We start from the raw sequence: 15566 nt of genomic DNA on the forward strand, positions 1-15566 counted from the left end.
ATGGAGAAGGAAAGTTCCTCTTTGAAGGAAAGGAAGACAATGTACTGAGCAGCAACAAGGCAAAGTTATGTTGCATTAACTTCTTCCAAAACCAGCATGTCATCCACTGATTTTTCCTAAGAGCAGTGTAACACTGAGATTAGCTCAGTCAGTTAGAGCATGGTGCTATTAACACCAAGGTTGTGTGTTTATTCCCTGTATGGGCTATACACTTTAGAGACAGACTTGATGATCCTTGTGCATCCTTTCCAACTCAGAATATTCTGTGATTAAATTTCTGTTGTCAGAATGTGTCTTCTGACATCAGGAAGAGAATCAAATTTGTCTGCTCTCCTGTGCTGAACAGACATCTGATACTTTTCAATTAGAAGGAGAAAGTAAAGGGAGAGAAAATGTGAGTGAACAGGTGATTCATGTGTTTTAAATCACTGGTATCTTTCAGTTCACATTAGTTTAGATCCCTAATTTCATGTGTTCTGACCAACCTCTCAGCTGCTTGGAACACAGTCTGAGAATCAGTGTTTGTCAAATAGCAGTAACAAATACTTACGTGATCGATGCAGAGTAACATTTCCTCAGAAACTCCTTCTCCTTTAGAATAAAATTTCACTGGAAATGAAACTGTCAGTCATGCTACATACTAATGTTTCTAAGGACATAGTGAGAATAATTACTGAGAATTCTCATCAATCTGTAGAAGGAGTTTGGTGACTAACAAAACTCAGCACAGATATTAGGAGAAATTCTTTAAACTACAGCTTCTTCTGAAGGGGCAGATGTGTGTCTGGGTTTTACCAGCAGGTTTGGCTATAGTGTGTCTGTTTCAAAACAGATGCCCTGATTTCAGTGCAATTTGAAAAGCAATTCCCTTGAGAAAATATGATATATAGAATGCATCACAGTCTGTCTTTCCTTTGTAGAACAACTCAAGTAGAGAAAAATCTCTGAATTCAATCTGCTTTATGTTGTTCTTGGAAAACTCAAAAAATCCCATGTATTTGATCCAAATTGTTCCTCCAAAAATACCTCAAAATAATGTATCATTTGCCTCCTGTCTGCACCTCTAACACAGGTAGCAGGAATAATCCCTTTATGTTTGACAAGCATGGTTTAAATTATTACAAGCTATGGATCTGCTTACAAGGAAAATTTGACATTAGTTGCAGCAAAGTCTGTAACTAAATAGCTCATCTTTTTGAATCTAGTGTTCTTCTAGTCTTGAATATTGGAGCTTTCACATAAATGAAGTCCCATATAATAATAGGTTTATCAGCTGCAATTGTTCTCCTGTAAAAATGACCCAGGCAATTAACCTATTGATATTCTGAACTTTATAGGGTGACACAGTACTTAGATATGACCCTTTCCTATCATATCACAATACTAAATCCTTTTGATTAAGGATTGTACATATAGAAGCAAAACTACAGAGAGAGTGGGAAAAGCCAAATGCTTTCTAGAAGCATGTTACTCTGTATCTCAAAAAAACAGAGATAAAAAACTTCATTGTATAGCTTTTAGAGTCAGCTATTTACTTATTTTTCTGACTTACAGCAGCTCAGTCAGTTTTACAGGGGTAACATCGCAGCAGGAGGAAATTGGCCTATGCATATATTAGGGAAAAAATACATGCATGGTGAAGAAACACAACAAATTTTTCTTGAATGTGGAGACAAATACACAGGAAAAAGTTCAAGAAGTAACCATCTGAAGTAGTAACCAGCATATAGTGATAAAAAAACCTTAAAACACGACAACACAGCAACCCAGATCTCCTCCAATAATTGGAATGCAGTCTATAGTAGAAAATAATCTTTTCAAAAGAGTTGAAGTTTTATTCACCAGTTTAAGAATAATTTATTTAACTAAAGAGTAATTTATTTATCTCCAATGTTCTTTTACATTTCATTTTATTACTTTTTATAATATGAAAGGTATAAAGTATATTTCTAAGCATCATAATGTGCCATAGACACAGCAATTTAGAAATAGAGAAGACTATCTGGGTAAGATTGCAGAGTGCTGGCTTCCACATCAGAAGTAAGCAAGCAGTGAAATCTAGTCATATATCTACTGTGTTCTCTTCCTCTTGACTAGAGGACTCATTTTCCTCTAGTTGGAAAATGTTAATATTGAAATCTCAGAAATAATTCCTCAGAAATAGAAATGTCATGGAGAGTTCTGGCATTAGCTGATACAATGTTGTCCCTGCTGGATGGATCACTCTTGGCAGACTTCATTTACTTTGGGCTTCACAATAAAATGAAGTATTCAAAAATTCTGGTATACTACATCCACTTATCAGGTTTCTTCTAGTTCATGCTTTTCTTCAAGCACAGAAAGCTTCATACACTTCTCAAAAATAATCAGATATCTATGTTAAAAATGAACACAGTTTAGAGTTCCACAGAAAGAAAATGGGGAAAAAACATTACGTATCGTAAAATCTGTTTTATTTCTGTGGCTTCACAAAATTCTTATTTAGCAATGACAATATCTACATCAACCAGACCAGTTTCCCATGATGCAGAATACTGTCTCCATAACTCTTTCTGTAGCAAAGAAACCAAGAAGTGGGCCAAGTCAGACCAACTGCTTCAGATACAAATCCAGCTACATGTGTGACACATCCTGACAGTGCTGAGAGATGTGGAAATTCAACCACCACTTTTGCAGGCTGGTTCCTGCAAGAACTCAGGCAGAAACCACATCATTCTCTGAGTTAGCTGGTGATCTAGCTGATCAGCAGACCATGCATGCATAGGCAGTCTTTGTGATTTCAATTCTTGTGTAAGAACTTACTTGCGGTTTGCTGCTTTTCCCCCAAAGCTGTTTCTGCACAAAGTGAATACTATATTTGTTATGTTGCTCCTTTTTCTTTCAGTATGATTCAGCTGACTGGGACACACAGGATTTCTCTCTTCATGTCTCTATTAACATAATCTCAGTCAAATGAGTAGCCTTAATTCCTGCCCCAGCATTAGTAACACACAGTCCCTACAGATATAAATTCTGTGCTGATCATCAAAAAGTTAACTGTATGTGGAAAAAAACCTATCCTGTAACAAAACAAAGAGTTAGCTTTTATATGATCTTTGTAAGTCATAGTATATCTGTCCAGAGAATGGTTTGAAACCAAAGTCTCCTGGCAAATTCTAGATCCTCAATTATACTAAAGGTCCAAGAACCTCCATATGGTGTAAGATTTCTGCTGATGAAATATAGCTGAGTGCTGGGAAGAGCTGGGAAATGAAGACATAGAACTGAGAATTGTAAGTAAAAAGTGAAAAGCAAAGTCCATTTTGAGCCGGTAACAGCTGGTAAGTCAGTCTCAGAAATGTAATTATCAAATATCCAAGTAATACAAAGTAATGATGTCTACAAATTGAACTATGAAGACAGAAGAGGAATAGGGAAACCTTGGTGGTTTGGTGGATACAGATATCCTTTTTATTTCTTATCCCAGACTTTGTATCCCTATATATAATACTCAAACAAAATAAAAGTCCAACTAAGGCAAAAGAAGCAAAAGCAATGGAAACAAGGACAGGTAACCTTGGAAGAGCATGAAATTGGGTAGTCTAAGTATGGGGTGAGGAAGGCCAAGTCAAAGCTGGAACTGAACTTGGCAAGAGATGCAAAGAATAACAAGAAGGGCTTCTACAGGTATGTTGACCAGAAAAGGAAGGCCAAAGAAGGTGTACCTCCATGATAATCAGTGCTGGAAAACTGGTAACAACAGATGAGGAGAAGGCTGAGGTACTCAACAACTTTTTGCCTCAGTCTTCAATGGCAACCTCTCTTCCCACACCTCTCAAGTGGATGGGCTGCAGGATGGGGACTAGGGGAGCAAAGTCCCTCCCACTGTAAGTAAAGATCAGGTTCATGACCACCCAAGGAACCTGAATGTACATAAGTGTGTGGTACCCAATGAGATGCATCCCACAGTCCTGAGGGAATTTGCTAATGTAGTTGCCAATCCACTCCATGATATTTGAGAAGTCATGGCAGTCTGGCCAAGTCCCAGGTGGCTGGAAAAAGGGGGACAATTAACCCATCTTTAAAATCAGGATGCTGGGAACTACCAACCCATCATGAGATCCTTCTAGAAGCTATGCTAAGGCACATGGAGAACAAGGAGCTGATTTGAGACAACCAATGTAGTTTCACCAAGGGCAAGTCCTGCCTAACCAGCTTAGTGGCCTTCTGCAACAGTGTTACTAAATATCTCCATTAATGACATAGATAAAGGGATTAAGTGTTTCCTTTAGCAAATTTGCAGATGACGCCAAGTTGAGCAGTGTGGTTGACACATCTGAAGGACGAGATGCTATCCAAAGAAACTTGGACAAACTCAAGAAGTGGGCTCATGGGAATTTCATGTGGATTAAACAAAACCAAGTACAGGGTCTTGCACCTAGGTCAGGGCAACCCCTGGATGAATACAGGCTGCGGGATGAACAGATTGAGAGCAACTCTGCCAAGAAGGACTTGGGGGTGCTGGTGGATGAGAGGCTGGGCATGAGCCAACAGTGTGCACTTGCAGCCCAGAAAGACAGTTGTGCCCTGGACTGCATCAAAAGCAGCTTGGCCAGTGTTACGCCCCAGTTCACTTAGTAGGTTTAGATGAAAGTTTAGATGAAGGTTTAGACTGGGTGGTGCACAGGAGAAAGAACAAAATTCTCAGGGAGTTCACCAACAGACTTTAACTTGCAAACTTTAGAACATTAAGATAGAATAAGGAACTTGGCAAATTTTAAAACAACGTCCAAAGGAGAAGAAAGAGAAAGAAAAAAAAGGAGAGAAGGGTTCAGAGTCACCACTCTTGGATCTGATGATGAGACTTGATTGCTGCAATTTAGATGTCCATTGGTCGAAGCAACATTTGCAGTCTTGATCTATTGAGGGTGGGGGAAGCCCAAGGAAAACAAAGTTCCATGGGCTAACACACTCAGGTTCAGGTAGGAACATGCAGGGAAGATGGAGAGAGACTTTTTACAAAAGCATGTGATGATAGGACAAGGGGAAATGGTTTCAAACTGAGAGTAGGTTTAGATTAGATATTAGGAAAAAATTCTTTACTGTGAGCATGGTGAGATACTGGAACAGGTTGACCAGAGAAGCTGCAGATTCCTCATCCCTGAAAGTGTTCAAGGCCAGGTTTAATGGGGCTTTGAGTAATCTGGTCAAGTGTAAAGTGTCTATGCCCACAACAGGGGTTTGGAATTAGATGATTTAAGGTCCCTTTCAACCCAAGCCATTCTATGAATATTTTGATAAAAGAACAAACTAAGTTTTTTTCTCCTTTGTTTTCCATGACTGGTGTAGACAGCTTCCCTGGGTTTCTGGTAAATCACAGGTTTGTAACCCTCTGACTGAATAAACTGCTTGATTAGAACCAAGGGGCAAAAACTTATATTTGTGGCTACAAACAGTTATGTGGTGAAGAACGTGTGTTGTGAACTATTATTTCACTGCAAAAGGTCTAACCGAATTTATCCAAATGTTCTACAGTCACATGAATAGTAGTTCTGTAGTTAATTGTTTATTAAATATGTAACTACAAATTCAAAACAAATTCAATTACTGAATTGAAATAAAGAGGAAATGGAATTTTGCATTAAGGAACAAATTCAATTCAGCTTTGAATGTGGAGTTGCTGTCAATTTATTTTTAATTCAGTAAGTGCATATGAACTATTTAAATACATTTTGATTGCCAACTTGCATACACAGCTTTGATTTCAAAGAAAGTCAGGATTTTCCTGTAACAAGAAAGGCAGAAAATATAGTTTGAATAGCAAACAAGTCTCAGTGAGATCAAAGCATTAACCATTCTCTATGTTTCTTCAATTACTACTAATCATTTGAGCTACTGCAGTCACAGAACAAATTGTATAATTCCCTGCTTTGGGAGGCACTGCCTGTATGTTGCAATGTTTAAAAACAGACTTATGCACACAAATGCCAAAAGATACATCTCAGAAGATATGATGTTAGCAATAAGACTGCTTTATTATTCTTGCAATAAACAGCTGTCCACAAGTTCCAAAATGCAGCTGAATTTCTTAAAAAACATGCAGTACTTTCAGCTATGATCTGAGAGAGAATAAATAATTTTCAAGCACTGGAATGATGCATTAAGATTCTGACTTCAAAGGTGCAAAAATGGTCAGGTTTTCCATAGAGTAGACTCTGAATTTACAGAACATGAAACAAGTTCCTCTCGCTCCTGTATCTTTAAAAATTTTGTTGAATACAAAACTAAACGCAACTTCACTTGGATTCATATATAGCATAGGAGACTGTTGTGTCAGCTATGTAAAAATGTGCTAGTCTAGGTTTAATTTGCATCTTAACATGCTCAGCATACCTAACTAGCTTTTTGTTTAGTTGTAGATCAATATTATGGAAGTAGGAACCAAAGAATTCCATTTTATCATATTTTAAGCTGTGCTGTTTTTCTTTACCGATTATTTACAGAATGTAAGCAGTCTGGTGCTTGGACCTAAGAATGTTATAACTAAATTGCTTTTTGAAAATAATGTTGTTGCTGTAATGCTTTAGAGAAAATGAATTCTTGTTCGAAGTAAAACTGCTTTCAAAATTTTTATCCTAATATTTCAGAACAGATAGATCTTTTTCCTAGTAAAACCTAGTTCTACAACAGAGTATATTATTTACTGAACAATTTAGTCCAAGATCAGTTTAAATGCAGAAAAGTTGTTTGTCCATTATGATAGACATTCTTGCATTTGAACATTAGTTAAGTATCCTAATTAGGTTATTTTTATTTGTAAGAAAAAAGGTATGTGAGAAGCAAACAGAACACTCTGGTTGATCTCCTATATAGTAATGCAGACAGCATTGACAATTTGCAATAAGACAGAATTCCTCTTAGTGTTCAAAAAGTCATAATCAGATCAGACTGAGTAACTCAGTAGAGTTCCATAGGCAAAAATGGCCTAAATGTATAGTCAGAAATACCAGGAAATCCAATTATTGTATGGCAAGAAAAGACTGTTCTCAGCTCTGAGGTGTGTTGAAGACAACATCCAGGGTAAAAAAGTAGACCCAAAACAGCTCTTGTTTGGAAGTTGTTCCTGTGATACAGTTTGATTTACATTGGTTAAACAATCAATATTATCAATATCATCAGTATGTCAATTTGTTATTTAATGCCTGTCTTTTCATGAATCATGATATTACTGGTATGTGCTTATATACTGAAAGAAGAATTTCAAGGTTCTTTCAAATTTTGTGGAAATGTCCTGATTGATTTTTTCTTACTTCATCATTCATTGTTACTTCCCTAAAAGGAAGAATTCAAATACTCTTATCATTCAAATATCAAGAATTACTTTTTAATGCTGTTACTTTACAAACCATGCTCATCATCATACTCCTTCTGAATTATCTTTTAATGCTGCTTCTTGTTAGATGATGTATGTTCCTTCAACATCTCTAGTTGTACAAAATGGCAGATCTTTTGATGGCCTCAGTCTCACCCAAAGATGAGGATTCAATAGTTTAGACTAAACCATCAACTGTTCCTTCAAGCTACCACTTCAGCCAATCTTTGTGCCTAGTGTTTATTTTTCTTTTATGTTTACCCTACAGGGCTCTATGAAAACTATCCAACCAATGCAGAACCAGAATGCTGTGATGTCAGATGGGGACTATTATCAGATCATCAATCCAAAGGGACTATAAAAACAAGTGGCTCAACAATGTGTCACAGGACATCGCTCACAGTTTCATCAGCATCAAGACTGTGTAACAGCAGACTTAAACTGTGTGTTCTTGTATTAATTCTCTTACATACAGTACTTACAGTCTCAGCAGCACAGAACTCAACAGGACTGGGCTTTGGAGGCATAACAACTTTGGAAGATAATTCAACCAATGAGGAATAAAAGAAAGGATTCATTTTACATGACAGAAACACAACAGGCCCAAATGACTACAGTCAAAAACAGCAAAGACTGAGTGCTTTACCCTCAGATCTCTTCTTGAATGACCTTTTGGATAAAATGAAAAGGATGGGCCACTACCCAAACAAGGACACATGAACACAGCTTTTTATTGACTAAAAGGCTGTTTGGTGACTTAAATTTCTCACACCATTTTATACACTGTGTTTTAATGTTTGGAGTTTCTTTTTTTGTTTGTTTTTTTGCACTTGTTAATACAGGATTTTATTTTTGGGACGGTTTATCAAAGCTAAATTAAGTCTTTTCTCTGTCAATATCTTTCTAGTCATTGTGTGTGTTCATCTGATAGTTCTGTCTTTTATGTCCTGTCAGTTTCTATTAGAGGAATGACTGCTATGATTCCATGACATAGCAAAAAAAAAAAAAAAAAGGAAAGAAAAAAAAAGGAAAAAAAGAAAAAAAAAAGAAAAAATCAACAAAAAACCCACAAAAAAAACCTCAACAAAAAACCACAAAAAGAACAAAACAAATTTAACCAAAAAATAGAAAATAAATAAAAAATAAAAAAGGCAACCACAAAAAAAACCCAAATAAACCTTACTGTCCTCTTACCCATGGGAACCATTCATCTCCTTTCCCTTTCCCATCTCCTGTCACAGACAACACACATTTGCTTCTGTCTGTGTAATCACAATGAATGGGTACACAATTCTAGTGTGCCTCTGCCACTGTTGCACAAAACAGTTGACTGAGCAAACCCAAAAGGAGCATGAAGGTGGTTCCTTTTAGCTGAACAAACAAGTGCTCTCCTTAAAAGGTGGGATCGGACAGTTAAAAAACGTAAAGAAATATATAACAAACTGTTGCTCCAATACCCGTTTGAAGAAGTCCAGTCCTTTCTCACTGGTCAGTTGAACAGGAGCAGCCTTTAATAGATATGCTACGTAAAACCAGTTATGCTCAGCAAGTTGAGTAGTTGGGAAACCTTCATATTGGAGGTGAAGGATTGACATTCATTGTGAATCATGTTTTGAGTTCTCCTGCTGTCACATAACCAGCAGCTTTCCATATGGAACGGGAGCTAAGAACTTCCAAAATCCAACTCTTTTTTGTCTCAACAAAACTACACTAGAAGTCTTTGAGCATCTGCAATACAAAGTATCTCTTTGGTTTTGATTCCATTGTTTTTCTAATATCTACATGTTATTGAAAGTTACTCTAGTTTATTAAGGATGCACAAGAATGTGTTAGCACAGATAAAGAAACTATTTTTTTTTAATATATAGGACAACCATTTTCATAAATGTGCAATAAAACCAGTAAAGATATAGTAGGATACGAGTAGTCAAGAGAAAAGATTGTAATACGATTGCTGATTTTTCTTTTTTTGGGGTGGTTTTTAATTTGTTTACTTTTATTTTTGTGGGAACATTTCACCTGCTGAGTGTATGAGAATTTGCTTTCTTAAAAGGCTTTTTAGAGTTTACAGTAGAATCAATGGAAGGAAAAGTTAATAAGGGCTGTTTTTAAAAACTTTACATTCCTTCCTATTCTCTAACTACACTTGGGAAGTGCACTTTAGAGATATTTGCTGTGTAGCTGGGAAATGAAGGAAACCTATAGAAAATGTTCTCTTAGGAAATAAAATATAGTTACCTACTTTCTAGCTATGAAATACCCCTTCATAAATATTAATGTTGTAAGAACATTTAATCACTGGTGCATAATGCATTTTTGTATACACTTTATGGTCTGTTAAATTCTGGAGAAAAACAAGAAGATAACCATGCTGCTTAAGCGGTTCAAGATGCACATGTTAAGCTGCGAAAGCTCAAATACTTTGCAAGAGCATTTGTTTTGATAGTCTTTTGCTACAACCCGGACTGAGGAGCCTAAAATGATCTGTGCAAATATGACAACAACAAAAAGCACCAGCTAATGCAAAACTCTTCAGCACTGGTTTGTTTCTATAATTCTTCCCTTCCCTTTCTTGCACATGCTATATTTTGTTCAATAAAACATGGTGCTTTTTATTTATTTTCTTTTCTTTTAGAGGCACATGTATTAATTGTAGTGAACTGATGAAAAACTGGGGAAAAATGTAGAAATGCAAAAGAAAAAGCCTTAACTAATGGTAGAATGTAGACTTTTGAAAGGACAGAGATGTTACTGAAAAGTGATGGAGCAATAACTGGGCAGTGCTCTGGTACTGTACTACAGCTGATGAGTCACACTACTGAGAAAGCTCTTACTAGGTGAGCTCTTGTTCAACTGACCTCTTAATTCTAGTAAGTGTACATGGTCAGTAAACAGTTTGTTATAACCTTTATCTACCTCTGCTGTGCAAAGGCCATCCAACATACATTTCTGTGATGTTCCTCATGGTTTTTTTTGTTCACACCATTACTCACTGTCATCTATTTTTACACTGTACCAATACAGTAGCAAGTCTGGTTCATCCCGATTGAATTGGCACATGAAGAAAAGTTATTATTTCTCTTTTGCCTCATGGTGAGTTAATGTAGAGATCTATCTTTAAGATATTTTATTTCTTCTCTCATGCTCTTCTTCATCTTTCATCCCTTATTTTTCTATAAAATGGTTTTCAAGTGGTGTCAGTGAAAAATACGACTCCTCCACTGCTTGGTTACGCTCTGTCATGTGTCATACAATATGAGAGAGACAGGAGGAAAAACAGTGACAATGGCGTCACATGCATAAAGTAGCCTAATTAAACTTGGGAAAATGAAGTAGAAAACAACTACAGACTTTCAATTATTACTCAAGTACAACATGTAATAAATTTGTCCCACTCTTCCCACCTGGAGTTAGTGCCTGCAGTTCAATGGTCTGTGAATTTTCTGTCATCTTTTTGAGGTCTACTTCTTTAATTTCTGAAACAAAGAGTCATGTTGCAGGGGTGACTACTGCTGGGGTATCTGTTGCCATTTTCACCCTAGCAGTGTGGTAAGCAGCTTCTCTTGGTGGCACCTGGGGACATCAGGAGTAGACAAAGACTCTTCTATGAAGTTAAGCAACATGTAATCATGTATGATGCAAAATTCCATTCCATCCATTCTTCATTCGTAATAGTTTTCCTGGCACAAACTTAAGCATGCTTGATATTGTGCACATATTACTTTTTTCCAGAATAAATTTGCATCTTGCCACTGCTATAACTGCCATCTTGTTCCATTTCTCCTTGTACTGTATGCCTAATACATACATGATAAAGAGCTGGCTTAACAAAGAAGTAATACTAAAATATTTCTGCAAATGACTGATGAGAAGAAAAAAAAATAATATTTATTTTATGATCATATGGAAGAAAGATATTTCCCATGTCTTTTATCATCTTATTTTCTACAATAGGGAAAATCCAGATTTTGTACAATATGTTAATACTGCTAAGCCAAATGTCATATAACATAACCAGAGCTATATGTTATTCTTTCTTGCATTTGCATTCAGTAATACAGTATATTAATGCTTTTCTTTCATTAAAGAGACAGTATCTTTTTTCTTTTTTTTTTAATTTATTTTAATATAGCAGGTGAAGGCTGTCCTTCTGCACACCAAAATTCAAAGACAAAAACCAACAAAATTCTAGAATGAAGTTTTAGCTCTATAAATGATGAAACCAAGTCATCAGCTGCCAAAGAATTTGTGGAACAATAGTTACAAACCAAACAAAGAAATTTCTTCTTGAGAGTTTAATGCTATTCTACATGATTAAAGAAGAAAGAATGAGAGCTGTATTTCAAACAGCAGAGATGGTAGGTTTCATTCAGTACATATTGTGGCTCTCAGCTTATGTAGTTATATTCTTCTATTAAAAAGTGAGGGACAAGGACATTGTCTTTTGCTCTCTCTGTATTTGTTATGATAATGAATGCCCTTTTGGTAAGCATTGCCTCTGCACAGAAGATACATGCTTATGTGAGAGCTGAAGACAGCTTATGTACATGCACACAAATTTACACAGTGAAATCTGTATTAGGTGACTATCCAAAGCACAAGCAAAACTCATTTGCAGAATAGAGCTAGCTTTAAGGAAAGTGAAAAAAAATTTGTGTTAGGAAATTTCAAGATACATGTAAAGAATCAACTAAATAAGGAATCTGTGAAGGTGCCTGATCCTTACTGCAGCTTTCACTGTATATCCTGTCAGTGATAAGACCAGCACAGACAGGCTTCAAGCTGGGCTCAGAGTCATGCTGACTTCAGTGGGCCTTGATACAGGCAAAGGCACACTCCTACAAAAAATTCATGGTAGCACATAGGTCTCCATTTTTTGTCCCACAGTCCTTACTCAGGAATTGCTTATGGACATAGTGCATAAACAGAGGATCACTGGGTTCAACCCTAGCTAACTGAGTCTTAATAAGAGACTGGCAAAAGCATATTATTGTTGAATGGTTCTGTTTTTTTTATTATTGTCTACTCATATTAATTTGGCGGAGTGGTTTCAAAATCGAACTAGGAGCACAGAGGACTAACTACCAGAAACTTTGTCATTGTGGAGATGAAATTAAATAGCCTTTCTGGGGTAAAAAGAGGGTTTGTCATCTGTTAGCAGCTGTCAGGAAACAGTAGTATTTTAGAAAAGCTTGGGAAAATAATATGTCCAGTTCTGAATATGATAAAGCTAGATTTTTGGATGGGAGTTAGGACTGGAGCACATATCATCTCAACTGAGGGATTTAATTTGTCGACATCTTCTACAACAACTCTGAGCAAGTACGCTTATTGAAGACCTCTAGATGTCCAGTATTTTCCAGCATTTTTTCACACATTAACAAGCTTGATCTTTCCCTGAAGGGAGAAGAAAGAAGAAAGATTTACTGTGAGTGATTTGGGGGGAAAAAAGTTTTGGTCAACTTAGAAAACCCATCTGAGAAACCAGCTATAATTCTTCAAAATACAACAGGGATGAAAAAAAAAAAAAGGGCATGTGTAGGTTTATATCTATATAGAAATAGTACTATTTTAAAAGAGAAACATGAATGTATGTTCTCTACAATTCTTAAAATACAGTGTACTGTAGGGAAAAAATACCAGAGAAAATAAATAGGGCAAAATTACTGTATTTATATTACTTACTATGGAGTGTAAATTTCCAAGCAGAATTTCAGCAGTAGAAATAGATATTATAAAAAAGTAAACAATTTGGGAGAAAGGGACTTATTTTGTTATTCTTTCCACCATACTGTCTCCTATGATTTTAATTATTAGTCTTCTGAACTTTTCCTTGAAATTGTTGATTTATGCAGAAGATCCCAACACAGACCTCATCCCAGCAGTTCCAGCGGGTGTCAGTGGCACAGGAGGTCTCAGTCATGGGTCCCAGGGGAGAGCCTATTTTCAAAGTGCTGACCCTGCTTCAGCACTTCAGTCCAGTCTCTAGGCTTCTCATTCTCCTAACACCGTGTTTGTCTCTTGGACACACATGAAGTGACTCAGTTTCTTCTTCAGAGGGGCATGTGTTTGCCCTGTTTACACCTTCTGTCTCAGTCAGGCTCCATTACACAGATCAGAGGAAACACGAGTGTGCTTTAGATGCGATATGTGCAGTGGACATCCTAAACAGCTGAAACAGGATTAACATGTTTTGGAACCAACCCTCTGAGGAAGAGTGAAGATTTTGCCAGTTGTGTATGCGTCTAAACCCTTTTGCTATTCTCACACCGAGAAGTATCTCAGCAGAAGGGGCAAGAGGTTTATCAATGACTCTTCATGAAATCTCTTTACAGACCTTCTGACACTACTGCTCACAGCTACCCTCCTCTATGATTTTGCCAGGATTTATTGTTCAGGGTAGGATAAGCAGAAAAGAAGATGTGATGTTCTACTCCAGTGGAAACTGAAGGACATCTGGGTGAAGACTAGATTGCCAGCTAGGCCATCGTTAACACAAACATACAAATCTTTCCATCAAGTCTTTGGCAGTGAGGGAAATTGAAGAAAGAAGAAGAGTACTTTCCATTAAAGGGATAAACAGGCAGCAGAGGGATATATCTTCACAGACTACTAAAGAATGTGTCTTTAGTTAGGACAACTCTGAGCATTGCAGCACCAAACTTTTATGTATCTTATAAGTGGTGAATATACAGCTCTGAATTAAGCTGGATGAAGCATGATCATGATAGGAATCAGTGATACAAACCAAGAATCTACTGAGGAATGTACCACCTAAGCCAATTTTATACACTGAATGGAATAGTCTTATTTTAGTCCTTCTATCTTGGGGTCATTCTCTAAGCATCCAGTAAGTTCCTATGTCTACCTAGGATTTGTGTTTCTAAAGGCTTTTTATTAGACTGAGGCTCCTCCACCAGCTTTTTTGCATAAATTGCAGATGTAGGATGAAGTGGTAACATGATACCAGCTAAAATGCAGTGAAAGAGTTTCCTTTAAATGCATAGCAGTCCTCTCTATTAGCCGTCTACTCTTATCGAATGTGAAGGAAAAACTATTTTTATTAGTTTCTTTTATGGTGTTGCTCCAGTAGACAGAAATAAATGAACTAATAATTGGTCTAGTAAAAATATACAAGGTCTGGTTACTACACACATACAAGAGACAGACGCTCTTTTCCTCCTCCGAGGAATGTCAATAAATTATATATCAAGCAGTCAATAACCTGGTAGCATTACCTAATTTTGACAGCCTTTATTGTAATTTCCAAAGGGAATATAGGATTTCAATCAAGTGTGCTCAGCTCTAGTTATTTCATCTGATGATGAAGAGCACCTGGCACTTTACAAGACCAAGTTTCTGTGTAGTAGTGGTACTTGACAATCATCAGCTACTAATTGGTTTTCTAGGAAAATTCTGAAAAGAAAGTAGAGCGGCTACATCAGTTGAAAGATATCAGGCCTGTGACCAACGAGAAAAATAGTCACTATTTTTTGTTGGTTTTGGAGAAGATCAGTATAAACAAAGGCAGAATAAAAAAAATTGTCTGCCTTTCTCCCGTTCCTTCCCTCTGTCCACCTTTCCCTTTCTGTAACAGAATCACCAGTCTGAAACAGAACATATTTTTGTCTTAGTAGCTCTCTGGTAATTAAATACATTTGATGAAATGTAGAGTTTTCCTATTTCCTGTTTCCTACACTTGCAGGATAAAAAAACAAAACAAAACAAATAATTTTAAAAAACCCCAAAACAACTAGTAAAGCAAAAGTATTTATTTTTTCATCCACAGAGAGATGTTCTCACATTGTTTCCTATTCATCATTAGTCCACGGGTCCACTGAATTCAATGGGATTCATGCTTTTCATTTAGATGGAACTAGGATTGATGCTATAGATCAAAATCTGCCAGTTTCAGAGCAAGTCCTTTCACTGACTTCAGGGAGGATTTGGAAAGCCCAAGATCCCTATGAGCAAAGATAAACTCACATTGATAAGATAAATAAACGTATGATCAGCTGAAAGACTGAAATGTTCCTAAGGTTTGTCCAGGGGTTTGGTCAAATAATTAGCTGCAGCTCTATGCAAAAGTCATGTTGAGCCAAAGCCTTGAGCTTTGATTTGATAGACCTTTCTTTTTCTGAACTCTAAGAAGTTTCATTCAGGGTTTGAATATGCAAAAACTTACACAGGATTATAAATACGAGAAAAAAGACTG

General features: G+C 36.6%; 1 protein-coding gene across 1 annotated transcript in view; it reads left to right on the forward strand.

The window, feature by feature from the left end:
• Positions 1-12973, forward strand: part of NALF1 (NALCN channel auxiliary factor 1) — a 468005-nt gene extending 455032 nt beyond the window's left edge. The window contains exon 3 of the mRNA XM_051809108.1: positions 7620-12973. Coding sequence (XP_051665068.1) covers positions 7620-7915 — 296 coding nt within the window. The 3' untranslated portion in view covers positions 7916-12973. The remainder of the gene's footprint in view (positions 1-7619) is intronic.
• The last annotated feature ends 2593 nt before the right edge of the window (positions 12974-15566 follow it).

The sequence above is a fragment of the Manacus candei genome, unplaced genomic scaffold, assembly GCF_025592945.1.
Source record: "Manacus candei isolate 608988 ecotype Guabito, Panama unplaced genomic scaffold, ASM2559294v1 h1tg000075l, whole genome shotgun sequence".
In the NCBI taxonomy this organism is placed as follows: domain Eukaryota; kingdom Metazoa; phylum Chordata; class Aves; order Passeriformes; family Pipridae; genus Manacus; species Manacus candei.